General features: G+C 40.7%; 1 protein-coding gene across 1 annotated transcript in view; it reads left to right on the top strand.

Moving 5' to 3' along the window:
- The first annotated feature begins 4,886 nt into the window (after positions 1-4,886).
- The window catches only part of LOC306900209 (transmembrane protein 132C), a 192,374-nt gene continuing 182,725 nt past the window's right edge, over positions 4,887-14,535 (top strand). The window contains exon 1 of the mRNA XM_079466979.1: positions 4,887-5,723. Within this exon, the coding sequence (XP_079323105.1) occupies positions 5,648-5,723 (76 nt within the window). The 5' untranslated portion in view covers positions 4,887-5,647. The remainder of the gene's footprint in view (positions 5,724-14,535) is intronic.

Here is a 14,535-nt window from a genome sequence, read left to right as displayed (position 1 = left end):
TGGGCGCACAAATGGTCGCAAATGCATTTGCTATTTTAACACAGTGGTGCCGGTCGTGAAAATGAAAACTGTGTCGAGCTGAAACTAGCATAAGACACTTGCGTTGCGCCTGGCGCGACATTGCACCATGTGAACAACAGAGCCCATACGGTTAAATACTGAGAAATAAATGCAACGTCAATGCACCGTAAGCCACTTTTGATTAAAGTGTCTGTCATAGATCTAAATGTAAATGTATGTAGCACTTCAAACCGGTGTGTGAACTGGGGTGTGTGAGTATCCTGCATTAGTTCTCTGAAGGTCACCTTCTCTTTCTCTCCAGTGGACAAACAAAAGGATGCCACTGGCAAAGGACGACAGATAAATATAGCTAAAATGGGGCCTCAAATGGGCCACAGTTATCTCTCTGTACCTGGTGTGTGTGTCTGTGTGTATGAGGGCATGAGGTGTGTGGCCTGGTCTGATTTAGGTCTAGGTAGTTATTATTGGACCCGTAATAGATCAGATACAGACAGCGGAAGCGAGATGGTCTTTGACTGATGCTCGAAACCTTCATTGCTAAAGAGAAAATGAGATGAAGAATGAATAAAAGTGAAGGACATAACCCTTGACTTACACTGTAGGACCTTGAGTTCTCTTTTATATGATTCATCATGAGTCGGATGTCGAGGTAAAGGAATGCACTGACTCCGCAGTATCTATAAAACTGTCCACGACTAACAAACTTTATTAAACAGGTCATATTCGCTTTTTTGCTTATGTGAAGTTTAATGACTTAGAAAAGATGTAGCATTAAGAAAGAAACAACTTACTAAATTCTTTAATTTCTTTTGTTTAAAGTATTGAAAATGCAGATGTTTCAAAATTAGATTCAACTCTGTAAGAACTCTAAGAAGACGAAATTCTTACCTTTAATTTACCGGCCAAGACATGTAACAAAAATGTCCCCATGACATATGGAGTCTGTCGGTTTTCTCAATGCTGTGCAAAATAGGATCCAGGCAGTCAGAGCTGCCAATTTAAATGTCGAAAACATGTTGACATGCAGAACAAAAGGGTTCTGTTGTAATGAAACCCAGTTAATAGCTTCAGCAGCTGTCTGGAAGGGGTCTCGTGGAATGTTTTGAGACCCACATCTGTAGGAAAGTGTAACTCTAGATGCCGAGGCCTGGGCTCTGGTATGCCTGTGTGCATATGTTATGATTATATATGTTTGGCAAGTTCGGTTTAAATATATTTCCCTTTCTGCTGGAGCATATACAGGTTTGGTGGTTAGTTAGCCGACGCACATTTTAGCTCTATTTCTCTCCTCATCCTGGCAACTGCATACTAAAAAGTTAAGTGCAGAAAAATGTTAACGTTAAACACTGGATGTGATACTGTAATACTATAATATACTGTGACTCCCACAGTATTTATTTTCCATGCTATTGCAGTAAATGGGTGATGAGATCTGTTTGCTTACTGACATTCTTCCAAATATCTTCCTTTGTGTTTAGAAGAAACAAAGTCATTTTGGCAGGTTTGGAACCATAGATGACAGAATTGTCATTTGTGGGTGAACTATCCCTTTAAACAGACGCAGTACACACAAAATATCACCATAGCTCTATGCATATTGTAATTTTATTGTGCTGGTATATTATTAGCTCAATTTTTTGCATTCTTCAAGCGTTGACTACTTTACAACAGTGTCAACTTTGTGTCGTCTTTACTTAGTTTCCTAACCAGCTTTGATTGTGACAAAAGGGACATTTTGTCAATCACTTGGTCTATAGCCCCACCTCCCATAAAATCTCAGTAGTCTAAATGATCAAACTGTCTGTAATGATGTCAAGTTCAATGATAGTTTATTGCTCAGTGTGGACAGTCAAACAGTTTGTCGCTGGAAACCAGTCACGTCATGTCTGGTTTGGTAACCGTGTTAAACTTCATATCCCTGGCCTGGCGCCAGCACACACCGCGCCCTGACTGACAGCCTCCTCCATCAGTCCTGCGCAGAGGAAGTGCTTCTCCACTGATCTCCTGCGGCATTCCCACACCGTTAACAGTGTGATGAGCTTACCAGCTGATCCTAGACCATAAACACATGCACTTTGACTCCAGAGTTCATCTGTAATAGCTCACGTATGAAGACAGAATTGTATATTAGATGGACTCGAGAGTAGTGGATATGGAAAAGTGATCCGGAGGGGAAAAAGCAGGAAGATTGAATGCCAGTCACAGGGCTCTGAGGAGAATCGAATGAACTCGATAGGGAATTAAAGATTTGTCAGACAGCTCGGAAATTTGATTGGAGAATGACAAAATGATGTCAGACGAGAATGATCTGAGGAGAACTAAATCATTGACTCACAGCATTCTCAGCAGGATATGTGTGTGTGTGTGTGTGTGTGTGTGTGTGCGTGTGTGTGTGTGTGTTTGTGTGTGTGCGTGACTGTGCAAATGGGCATTACGGACTGTGTTAAAACTTTCCCCTCTGGATTGGCCCCCAGTGTGCGCAAGCCTCTGTGTGTTTGCCTTTTGCGAAATGAAATAATAGCGCAATGTAAAACAGGCCAAATTTAATCCATATCTTGTGTTTGTTCTCTGCAAAATCCATTTTAAATCCAATTACTGCGTTGAAGCGAATTTATTTCTTCTCTTATTTTATTATAATATTTTTGAAATAGTTGAAAACGCACATTTGAACTTGGCTTGAAATGCAAGTTCCAGACATTCTCTGCAGTCTACAGATTATGGAACATAAGAAGTGTAAACAAACTCATTTCACACGGATAATACGCACTTGCCCTGAAACGTTGTTTAAAAATTCAAAGTTTACTTGTCACATACCTAACCATACGTTGAACGACTTGCAGCGAAACGCTGTACATGCAGTGAAATGCATGTATTAAAATGTGTAACAGTCATCGCATTAGATTTAAGAATTGTGTCGGAAAGGAAACGAATGGCAAGATGAACTTTGTTAACAAATTTGTCGACAACCGTGTTACCGTTTTAGCTTTTCTGTAGCTCATAAGAGCATTGCGTTAACAATGCAAGGTTGTGGGTTGGATCCCAGGGGATTGCGGATCTATGTAAAATGTATAGGATAATGCAATGTCTGCCAAATGCCTAAATGTAAATGTACTGTAACCACAGATATAACTATTTTATCTTAAAGGGACAGTTCAACCGAATTAAAATGATTTCATTCATACTCACCCACATGTCATTCCAAACCTGTATGACTTTCTTTCTTCCGCAGAACACAAAAGAAGATACTTTGAAGAACGTTGGTAACCGAACCACATTTCTCCCTGTTGACTTCCCTTGTATATCAAAACACCCCATAAAACGAGGCAGGGGTAGCCTATGTTTTCAACCTTTGTGATCGCACAGAAACAGTAACACGTTTGTTCATTACAGCACTAATGAAGTCAAGGCGACTTTCCCTAAAACACGCTACACGATATTTGCTCAACACCGAGGTTCATTTAACCCACCCTGTCTATCGGCAATCCCACTTTCCCGCCTCTCATCTGTTGCGCGCGACATCAAAGGCCCTCATCAACAAATGGAGGCGCAAAAGACTTACATGAAAGCCTGATTGTAGATGAAGTAGCTGATTATAATTGCATTTTGTATGCAATGTTTTTTTCCTCTCCCTTTTCTAATCGGGCCGACTGCCAGCTTTCTTTTCAGTCATTCTTCAGTAATGCGGGAGAGCGTTCTCATTAGGATTCATGCGCCATGCTCGCTAACTTAATTAAGCATAAGATAGACGCGCGCGTGTAGATGCGATCGGATGTCGATGTGTGTGAGGCCACGTTTAGCTTCTGTTCAAGGGTCCTCGAGGATGCGATGACAGAGTGATGGCGATCTTGTCCGGTCGGCATGCGTTCTGTGGTTGCAACTAAAGCTTTTGGGTGGCTTGTTCTTTTTTACAGAGGCCATCTTTTTATAATTGTGTTCCTGTGTTGGAAGCGCAAAGGTTGTTGGATTGATCAGCAGGAAACCCACTTTAAATGAGATCATCTGCCACATGCATACATGTGGTTTTGTTTTCTGTTATTAATAGTTTATTGTCTCTAGGATTGAGACATTTATAAAATAAAATCAGATTACTGTAATGCATACTTCTACGATATGATGTAAAGCTTTGTTTGGCCGGTGCGGGGGTGTTGATGGATTGATGCATGGACATAAACTCAGTTTTGACAGCTCTGATGGATGCTTTTCGTGATCAGACGGATTAAATTGATTTAAAACATTTAATGAAATGTAAACAAAGTACAAAATTATTCCGCAGCGGCCTTCTAGCCTAAACCTTATATGCACGTCTGAAAGTGATCAATGCCTGTAAATCTTCGCTTTGCACACAAAGGCAACGACTTCCAAAAAGGGAAATTGAAACAACACGGTAAAAGAGAGTATGCAGATTTACATTGTACAATATTACAGGTGCTACTTTGATGTGTCATCTGTCAAAAATTACACAATTGCGGCAATCCCCCCCACACCACACATAAACAAGCAGACGTACATGTGTGTAATATCCACAAGGGGTCGCTGTTGTTTTGCAGTCATTACTTTTTGATTAGCAAATCATAACTATTGTCACACAGAATTATCTTATATGAAATGTATAGTTGCATAATTACAAGCAAAATAAAATCTATCCAAAGCTGTGTGTCTTTGTGTGTGGAACTTTACGTCTATTCAAAAAGTGCAAGACAACATAAATCAGAATCATCTAGTTAAGGACAGTGGCATCAGCTGTATTTGAAATGCGCTATGATGCAATTCTATTGTATCTCTTAAGCTATTTGCACAGAAGCCTGTGGATCGTGGATGTGGTCCCTCGGGTGATGATTTAACCCTGTACCCAGTTTGGACTTGCCAGTGTCTGCGCGGGAGCGGAGAGGAGAGGTTGGCGCAGGCACCCCTTCAAACCCAAATGCACTTCTTTTTTTCAAAGCACACGTCAGCTGATGCCATTTGTTTTCTTTTATACGAACTCGTGTTGTAACAGAAGAGGCTTATCTGGTGGTTTGGCAGCTGGCCATGTGAGCGTTTTTTAACATTAGAAAACTCGCCTCGAAGGAAACACGCCAAGTCTTATTTTACATCTCTGGATGTTACTCTAACCGAGAAGAAACACATGTAAAGCGCAAATCGTGCAGTCCTGCGCCCGAGCAACTTTTAGGATGCGCTGGGTGATTCCGCATTAGAGGATGCGAGCGCGAATGCGGGGAAACTGCGTTACGCATCGCTCATCGGGCTAAAAACATCTGCCAGACTTTTCTAGAAACGCAAGTGTCCGAGCAACGGAAATCAAACGAAATACGTTATCTTTTTTGACTGAGTTGCGTGATGTTTAGTGAAAGACTACGACGCATGGGAGAAATACTTCGGATGTTTGGAAAGCACAACATTTGGCAAGGATCTGTCGCGCAACTAGACACCCTGGCATCTTAGGGCTTACATTTAAGCAAGACGTTTTGGGATACGCTTTTTGACCTTACGAAAAATAAACAGACACCGTTGTGAACTGAATAACACTGACGATGAATACTGCTGGATTTCCTCCACGTGAGATATTGCAACGCAAGGGCGCATTTTTGTGAACGTTTTCGGATAGCGCGCACCGTTTTGTGTCGAGATGGAAGTTTCTCACGGGGCGAAAACAAACATGTTGCGTCTCCACATTCTGCATTTCATTATAATGATGCTCAAAGGTAAGTTAACACGAGAGGTTGTTGTCACCTGCACTTGCGTCTTTATGAGTTAAGACACTGCTGTATGGGATTTCCCATCACTAACTTCGCATCAAAAAGTGAAATGCATAGTTGTTGAAAGAGTTGTATCTGTTCGTATGAACGTTTAGTAATGTATGTTATAAATGGAGAATAAAACGCCCTCAGATCTGCATCTGTATCGTCAGTTCATTACAGTCCATCCACACAAACACTGACTGTCCTCTGAACTTATCATAGACGCAATGGGTTTCATAAAAAGATGATTATAATTTCCTACTTTAAACCCACTCACCTGTTGACATTTGTGGATGTAAGGCAGTCAGGTATATTTAAGGCTAACGTTTGTCTGAAAGTTGGGGTGGTCTGGTTTATTTAACATTTAATTCTGAAAACAAATACAGGTTGCATTAGAAACAGGCATAACATGAGGCCCCCAAATGTAACGAGGCATCTCTTTTCTTCCCCGTCCTCCTTTCTTTCTTGTCTTTTACTCGCTCTCTCTCACTTTATATCCCTGCCCGCCTCCGTCTGCACCTCAGGGATCTTGTCTTGTGAGGGAACATGTGGTAGTTAGTGCTGACATGCTCTGGGAGAGGGTCTCCGAGTTGAATGTTCACCGTTACTAGTGGTGTTGAACACTGCGAGGAACTGAAGCGGAGGGCTTCACTATTAGCTTGCAGAGATGTATGAGAATTCCTGAGCAGCACACCGTCACTGAATAATACATTCATCTTTTTTACGAAAGATACGAAAAAAATCAAAAGATCTGGAAGATCTGAAACATTTGATCCAATGCAAATGTTGTTGGTATAGTTTCAGACAAAACGTCAAAGCACGTCTTGAATTCAAAGAAGCTCTGAAAAATGTGTCCGCAACGCACAAATCGTGCATCACAATGTTACGTAGCTAAAGATGAACTGAGAGCGGTAACACTTTATTTTATAGTGCCCTTGTTACACGTGTTACATGTTTAGTATTTACTTTATATTATGCATAGTTACATGTAACTAACCTAGACCAAACCCTAACCCCATAGCAAGTACATGTAGTAAATTTGTATTACTCTGTACTAAAATGTATAATTACAATGTAACACAGGCACTGTAAAATAATGTGAAACCCTGTGAATGCTTTTCACGTCACATCGGAGTAAAAACACACACCATTGTGTCCAGAAATTGTGTTCAACATTAAAAAGGAGCATGTTAAGGGCAAAACTTTAGCTTTTACATAAACAGAATAGTTTAAGTACAGCTGTGGTAAAAGTGCACCATTTGACTTTATCATCTTATTTGATTTCAGGGCTTATCTAAAGACACGGATATGAATGTTCTGTTACGTCATGAATAGAAGCGCTCAGTAAACCCCGAGAATTACAGTGCTGCCGGGTATAAAATGACCTGTAAAATATGCCACTTGTCTTGATCTCAGCTGTCACAGTTTTACTGAGGATTTAAATGGAGTGCAGTTTATTGAGGTGTGATGGACCTGTTTTCTATGTAACGCTTTGAGTTACAGCGGTACATCAAATATTATGATTATGCCATCTGGCCCTTTAGTGTTGACGTTGAAAGGCGAGCATTCTCCTGTATTCTTGATCTAAACCGTTATTGTAAGCTGTTTTACTGTGAAATGGCATTTAGTGATTCATTTTTTTCAATGAAGAGAAGTTTTTATGGTAATGTTCATTGTCAGCCATTGAAAGAAAAAAAGCTTTGTCCATTAACATGCATTAAACATGTATAGTTTAAATATCTACATAATGTAAAAGAGCAGAATCAGCATGCGGCACAAAATTGTAATTTGACAACAAAATATGACATGTACACTTTATAACTCTTCATTTGCAAAAGATTATGCATTCACAGTCACAAGCTTTTGGCTCCACACGACTCCCCCAAATAACGATAAATGGTTATTCTTTCTTGAATATTCATGATCTCATTTGCATATAACCATGGTGGTGTTTCTGCTTTAATTTGTTTGTGGAGAAATTGAACCAAGGACGAGTGCCAAGAAATAAAGTTTTTTTGGTAAGTGAAGTTTTTGCAGGAGTGTAGAGGCCTGAAGTCATTCTTCCTGCTGGTTTCTCTTATTAGTGTTTCTAATAAAAGAGAGAACACAGAGTGGCAGCGGGTAACAGCAGCTGTCAAAAACAGGTTCTTCAGAACACCATACAGATACTGAGATGAATAATGGTGCGATATTGAAGAGGTATACCTTTAACATTCAGAAAATATGATTGGTTTGCACTTTTGTTTGCTATATATATATATATATAAAAAAATTATCCCTGTTAGGATGTTGAAAATGAATTCTGCCTATTCAATCTTAGTTGACGTAATGGTAATTTGGTTTGATATTAGGGAGTCAATCCCGGGAATCTACTTAAAGCGATAGTTCATCCAAAAATGTCATCATTTACTCACCCTCAGGTTGTTCCAAACCTGGACACATTTCTTTGTTCTGCTAAACACAAAGGAAGATATTTGGAAGAATGTCGTTAACCAAACAGATCTCAGCCCCCATTTTCTGCCATAAATGGAAAATAAATACTATGGGAGTCAATGGGGGACAAGATCTGCTTGGTTACTGACATTCTTTCAAATATCTTAATTTGTGTTTTGCAGAAAAAAGGATTTAATACAGGTTGGAACAATCTGAGGGTGAGTAAATTATGACAGAAGTTTCATTTTTCGGCGAACTATCACTTTAAGTTTTAAGGTAACACACACCCTACTCAGGCATATCCTAAACCTACTGTCATGATCCCTGTTTTGACTTTCAGTTTGTATGCCTTAGTTCCTGTTTCCTGTCTAGTGTTGGAGTTCTTTGTAGTTCTTTTTTCTATTGGTTCTGTAGTATGATCTGTTGTGTGTCTTGTAAGCTCTCTCGTTACTTTGTGTATTTAAGCTCTTGTGTTTCCTTTGTAGTTGTTAGGGGTTTGGTCTTATGTCTTTTGTTTTCTTTTGCGTTTTTGGCTCTTCAATCATTTTGTTACTTTGTTTACATAAATTAAAATGTAACTGCACGGTGGTCCGCTTCCTGCCTGGTCACTCTTTTACACCTGCATTTAGAACTTTGTAAACATTTATATAAACATTTTAATGTATGAGCTGGTCACTGTCCATACATCTGATTCAACTCCTGGGATCACTGCAACATGGAAAACTACATAAAACACTGCTTTAAACGCACCAATGAAAAAAATATTAAGTGACTGAGTTTTTAAAAATAATGTTGCACCATGTTACAAAATGTCGCAGCCGAAACTCGCTTCATGTCAAATCGCAGCTTATTAATGCATTATGCATGAACTCCAGAATGTGTAACGTGTTTGTTGCAAACGGACCGTCAAATAAGCATGATGTCTAGCTAAAATTCTAGACAGTCACTCTAAACTCTAAAAATATAGATGGTACATTATGCCTACTGATGTCTTTATAAATTAGCTTGTTTTTTGTTTCTGAAACAGTCATGTCTAAAGCTTGAACTTAATTTACATTATGTGCTGCCTGCAGTCATTTTGAGCCGTCTGGAAAACAACACCATACCCAATTGTCTGGTAAATGCATGCATTAAACGCAGTAGAAAACGCAATAGTACACAAATACATATGTTAATTAAGATAATATCGTTATTTACCCATAATGCTCTGCGTGTTCAGAGAGCAATTTTCTGCTGTGCTTGGAGAGTACCGAAGCATGTAAGCTGTAGTTTTATACACTGAAAACCATGTTCGGTGGTTAAGTGTTTGTCTCACCTGGGACCAAAAGCAGCCATGCTGTTCTTGTTGCCTCATTACCATAGAGCTGCTCTGGTGCCCATTGAGATTACTGGACTGCTGGGAGATATTTCAACATCTAAATGCATTGTATTAATGCCAGCCTACGACAACATTTACATGACCAGAAAAGCTTGCTTGAGTTTCAGATTTGAATGTGTAATTATTTATAAATGGATATTGCAATAAAGATCTAATCTCTTCAACTTGATGTAGATTCAGTGTGACTTCATAAATTTCCTCGCAAAAACATATATGTGGTGACACATGTGTAAAGTATTCCTTGTGTTAAGCCGAAACAAGAATGAGAATCAAAATATGAACAACTTATGTTGTTCACATTTTTGTGACAGGTACTGTTACGGTAGTGTAGACAGAACCCAAGCGCAGGCAGCGGTTTGAGAAACAAGAAAACTTTATTAAAACAAAGACCCTCGATGGGGAAAACATTAACTAAAACAAGACAAGAATGTAAACCAAAACCTCCCACAAGGGGAACAAAACAACAGGGTAATAAGAATAAGAAATAAACTAGAAGTCCACAAACTAGAGTCCAGGAAACAGGGTAATCCAATACAGACAAGGGTAAATGTGCAAAATCCAAAATCCAAAATGAACCGACAAGAGACAGAGGGAAACTGGGGCTTGATAAGGGGAAACACTAACAAGGGCTGATGACACAGGGAGAGTGGCGGCAGGTGACATGGATAAAACACTAAGGGAAAGCTAACAGGAGGATTGCACGAGGCAGGTGAGGGGACTGAAACACTAAGGGAAAGATGGACCAGGGCTGGAGACAAGACTAACACTAATGGACTGCTAACAGGGAAACAAGGGGGCGGGGCTAAAGGACGTGACACCGGAGAGAGAGCATGGCTTCTCAAACCAAAACAATGCTCTTTCTCCACACAAAACACATGGGACTGACATGATCCTGCCACAAGACTCGAAAACCAAGACAAGGAGAGGCAGGATCATGCCAGGTACAGTCAAGACATATCTTGTGTGTGATGCAAGTGACACAATAACACTGGAATAGAAATAAAAAATATCCCATTGTCGCATGTATTTAGAGCTGTCAAACAAGTATTAGCGATTAATCGCATCAACAATAAAGGTTTGTGGTTACAATGATATATGTCTGTGTACTGTGTGTGCATATTCATTTAGTATAAGGAGATATTTAGATTTTGGCCTATTATGCATATTTACCAATAATTTAATATAAAATGAAAATGCACAGTACACAGACATACTGTATATTATGTTAACACAAACCTTTATTCAGAATGCGATTAATCGTTTGACAGCCCTATTAATATTAGTAGAAAGTTCTTTGTCATGAACAGTACAACATATTTTCTTACCATTATTATTATACTTGTGGAAAAATGTGCATTTGAACCCGGGCAGTAACAATTCAAATAGTGATCAAATTATATAACATGCAAAACATGCATCGGACAATACAACCAGTGATTTTTTACCATATTACCATTTGCTTTCCTGTGGCTCAGTGGTTAAAGCATGGTTAGAACAGGGGGCTAGCAACACCAAGATCATGGGTTCGATTGCACATAGTCAGAAACAAATGTATAGTACAATTCAATGTAAGTTGCTTTGGATAAAAGTGTCTGCCAAAGGCATACATGTAAATTTAATTCAAATGTCTGGATTGGTTGGATGATTTTGGATTTCCCAGTAAACTGCTGCATCCTCCGCACAGTGAAAAACTGTGTTAAACAAGTTATTAAACAATAATTTAAAATGGTGCTTTTTTCAAAGCACCAACACTAGAAAGAGCTTGTTGCCTGTTCACTTAGGAGAGTGGGTCTTTGTGATCGAGCAGGGTTATGGTTTGTAAATATTATGGGATGCAGTGATGGAAATTGTTACCCCAGAGTTTGATTGCTAGAATTAATGAGTGAAAAACACTCGAGTGAGGAAATAAAGTGAACTTACTTTGGGAATTGTTATTTATTCACCTGTGCTGCTGAATTTGCTGACTCGAGTGGAATCAGGCTTTTTCTAATAACTATTCAGGGAGGCATTTACAGATAATTATAGTCAATTAGTATAATCAATGAAAGGTCCTTTACCTTACTGAGAACGATCACACTTGATAAAATGCTGCAAGTTTAAGCACTATAAGTCGTAAGACCCACGATGGGGATAATAAAAAAAACACGAGGGGGCAAAAATAGACAAAAGTTTAAACATGACACAACGTCAAACAAACACTATAAGCACCACAATGGGCAAGTCAAGGACCACAGCGGGCAAGTCAAGCACCACAACGGGTAAGTCAAGGAGCACAATGGGCAAGTCAAGGACCACAACGGGCAAGTCAAGGACCACACCAGGCAAGTCAACCACCACAGCGGGCAAGTCAAGGACCACAACGGGCAAGTCAAGGACCACAGCGGGCAAGTCAAGGACCAAAACGGGCAAGTCAAGGACCACAGCGGGCAAGTCAAGGACCACAGCGGGCAAGTCAAGGACCACACCGGGCAAGTCAAGCACCACAGCGGGCAAGTCAAGCACCACTGCGGGCAAGTCAAGGACCACAGCGGGCAAGTCAAGGACCACAGCGGGCAAGTCAAGGACCACAACGGGCAAGTCAAGGATCACAGCGGGCAAGTCAAGGACCACAGCGGGCAAGTCAAGGACCACAGCGGGCAAGTCAAGGACCACAACGGGCAAGTCAAGGACCACAATGGGCAAGTCAAGGACCACACCGGGCAAGTCAAGCACCACAACGGGCAAGTCAAGGACCACAGCGGGCAAGTCAAGGACCACAACGGGCAAGTCAAGGACCACAGCGGGCAAGTCAAGGACCAAAACGGGCAAGTCAAGGACCACAGCGGGCAAGTCAAGGACCACAGCGGGCAAGTCAAGGACCACACCGGGCAAGTCAAGCACCACAGCGGGCAAGTCAAGCACCACTGCGGGCAAGTCAAGGACCACAGCGGGCAAGTCAAGGACCACAGCGGGCAAGTCAAGGACCACAACGGGCAAGTCAAGGATCACAGCGGGCAAGTCAAGGACCACAGCGGGCAAGTCAAGGACCACAGCGGGCAAGTCAAGGACCACAACGGGCAAGTCAAGGACCACAATGGGCAAGTCAAGGACCACACCGGGCAAGTCAAGCACCACAACGGGCAAGTCAAGGACCACAGCGGGCAAGTCAAGGACCACAATGGGCAAGTCAAGGACCACAGCTGGCAAGTCAAGGACCACACCGGGTAAATCAAGCACCACAACGGGCAAGTCAAGGACCACAACGGGCGAGTCAAGGACCACACACGGCAAGGAAACAAGCAAGGTACATCGCATTACGAACGAGCAAAGGACAATAGACATGAGGGCATTAAATAGGGACTAACAATGGACATAACAAGTGGCAGATGTGGGTAATGAGACACATGTAGGAAGCTAACAAGGAAGCGAGAGGAGCGGGGGCCAAAGTCGAGACCGGAAAGAACACATATTATGTTATGATCGATAATAATATGTTCCTCTCCACACAAAACACGAGGTTCTACATGATTCTTCCAGTAGGTCAACAAAAGCAAGGCAGGATGGGGCAGACCCATGACAGGATGCTTTGTGGGATCATCAAAACATTACTATTGTTTATTTGTTCCTGTTTATTGACTTTTGCACAGCCAATCTGGGGCCAGGAGGGGTAGTTTTTAGACCAACATCAGCCAAAGGAGGGTTGTTGTAAAAACTTGTGCAGAAACAACAATTACATGTAATGAAACAACTTTCTTCATCTTAAATGTACATATCTGGGCTGTTGAGTTTTTAAGTTATTCTACTTTGGGTATAGTTTTTGTGGCAGGTGATGGGTTGAAACAGTCACTGATATTTTTAATTGTAGGAAAGCCAGTAAATGTAGACGTTACCAGATAAAACATATTTTACATTGACATTGATGGAACTTTTTTTAGCTTGGCTTTTCATTTTGAACTGTATTGTCATCAGATTCCTGTGTTTTTCATTATTTACACTTTATGCAGTAGTATCCATGTTAATTTGATTATCTGTATTGTGATTGATTTGTATCTGTACTCACTGACACAGATTGAGTCACTGTGAATAGACAAACTTAATACAGGACAAAAGCATATATTTTCCTTTCATTTATGTATATTTGATTGCTTTTTACAGCCTAGCAATACGAGAGACGTGCCAGCAATATAACCTGATCGACTATGTAGTCACATTGTTTTGGTTTAAAGCCGTTTGTTTAAAGCGGCCCTAATCAGACAGTTTCTGTATATCTCATGTTAATCTTGAGTACTTACAGAATAGTTTCGCACCCTTCAAATATCCGCAGAGTCTTTAGATTGATCACATTTCTAAAAGACATACACGGCTGTATGATTATTTCTGAAAACATGCGACGGGGGGCGGAACTCAGGCACGTGCGCACACATTGCCAAAAAAACATAGACGTCAGTTTAATTTACGCTGTCCAGAATAATTTAGCGCTGGGTCGGCCGCTCCATCTATCAGTTTCAATCAGTCTCCAAATCCAACGTTATATCCACCGTTTATATAACATTCATCACTCAAATGCAGCGAACAAACAAGAACATCGTGCTCTCTGTCTCTCTCTGTGCGCATGCTCCTTCTCCCGCTCTCCTTGGTTGATGCGTGGTTGTGCCACGTGCATTTCATGGAGAATTGTCCAATTAGGGACTAAGAAAAGTTGTTATGTAACGATTTTAGATTTTTGAAAAAACTTTCCGAAACCTGTACGAACACTGGGGGAGTGTATCGAGCACAGAAATACTAGATAGAACGTCCAACTCGTTTTTTGACAAGTTGACCATGTTAACACTGCAAAGAATGCATGACACCCCGTTGCACCAACCCTTTAAGCAAAGTTTAAAGGTGCCAAAGAATTCATCTACATCCAATATATGTGGATTTATTAAGTGCAAAATGATCCAGAAACCGTTTTATATGTCAATTTATAACCCTAGGATTTGTCCC

Source organism: Barbatula barbatula (assembly GCF_947034865.1).
Source record: "Barbatula barbatula genome assembly, chromosome: 11".
In the NCBI taxonomy this organism is placed as follows: Eukaryota; Metazoa; Chordata; class Actinopteri; order Cypriniformes; family Nemacheilidae; genus Barbatula; species Barbatula barbatula.
The sequence above is the reverse complement of the archived record's forward strand: the minus strand, read 5'-3'. Positions and strand labels throughout refer to the sequence as shown.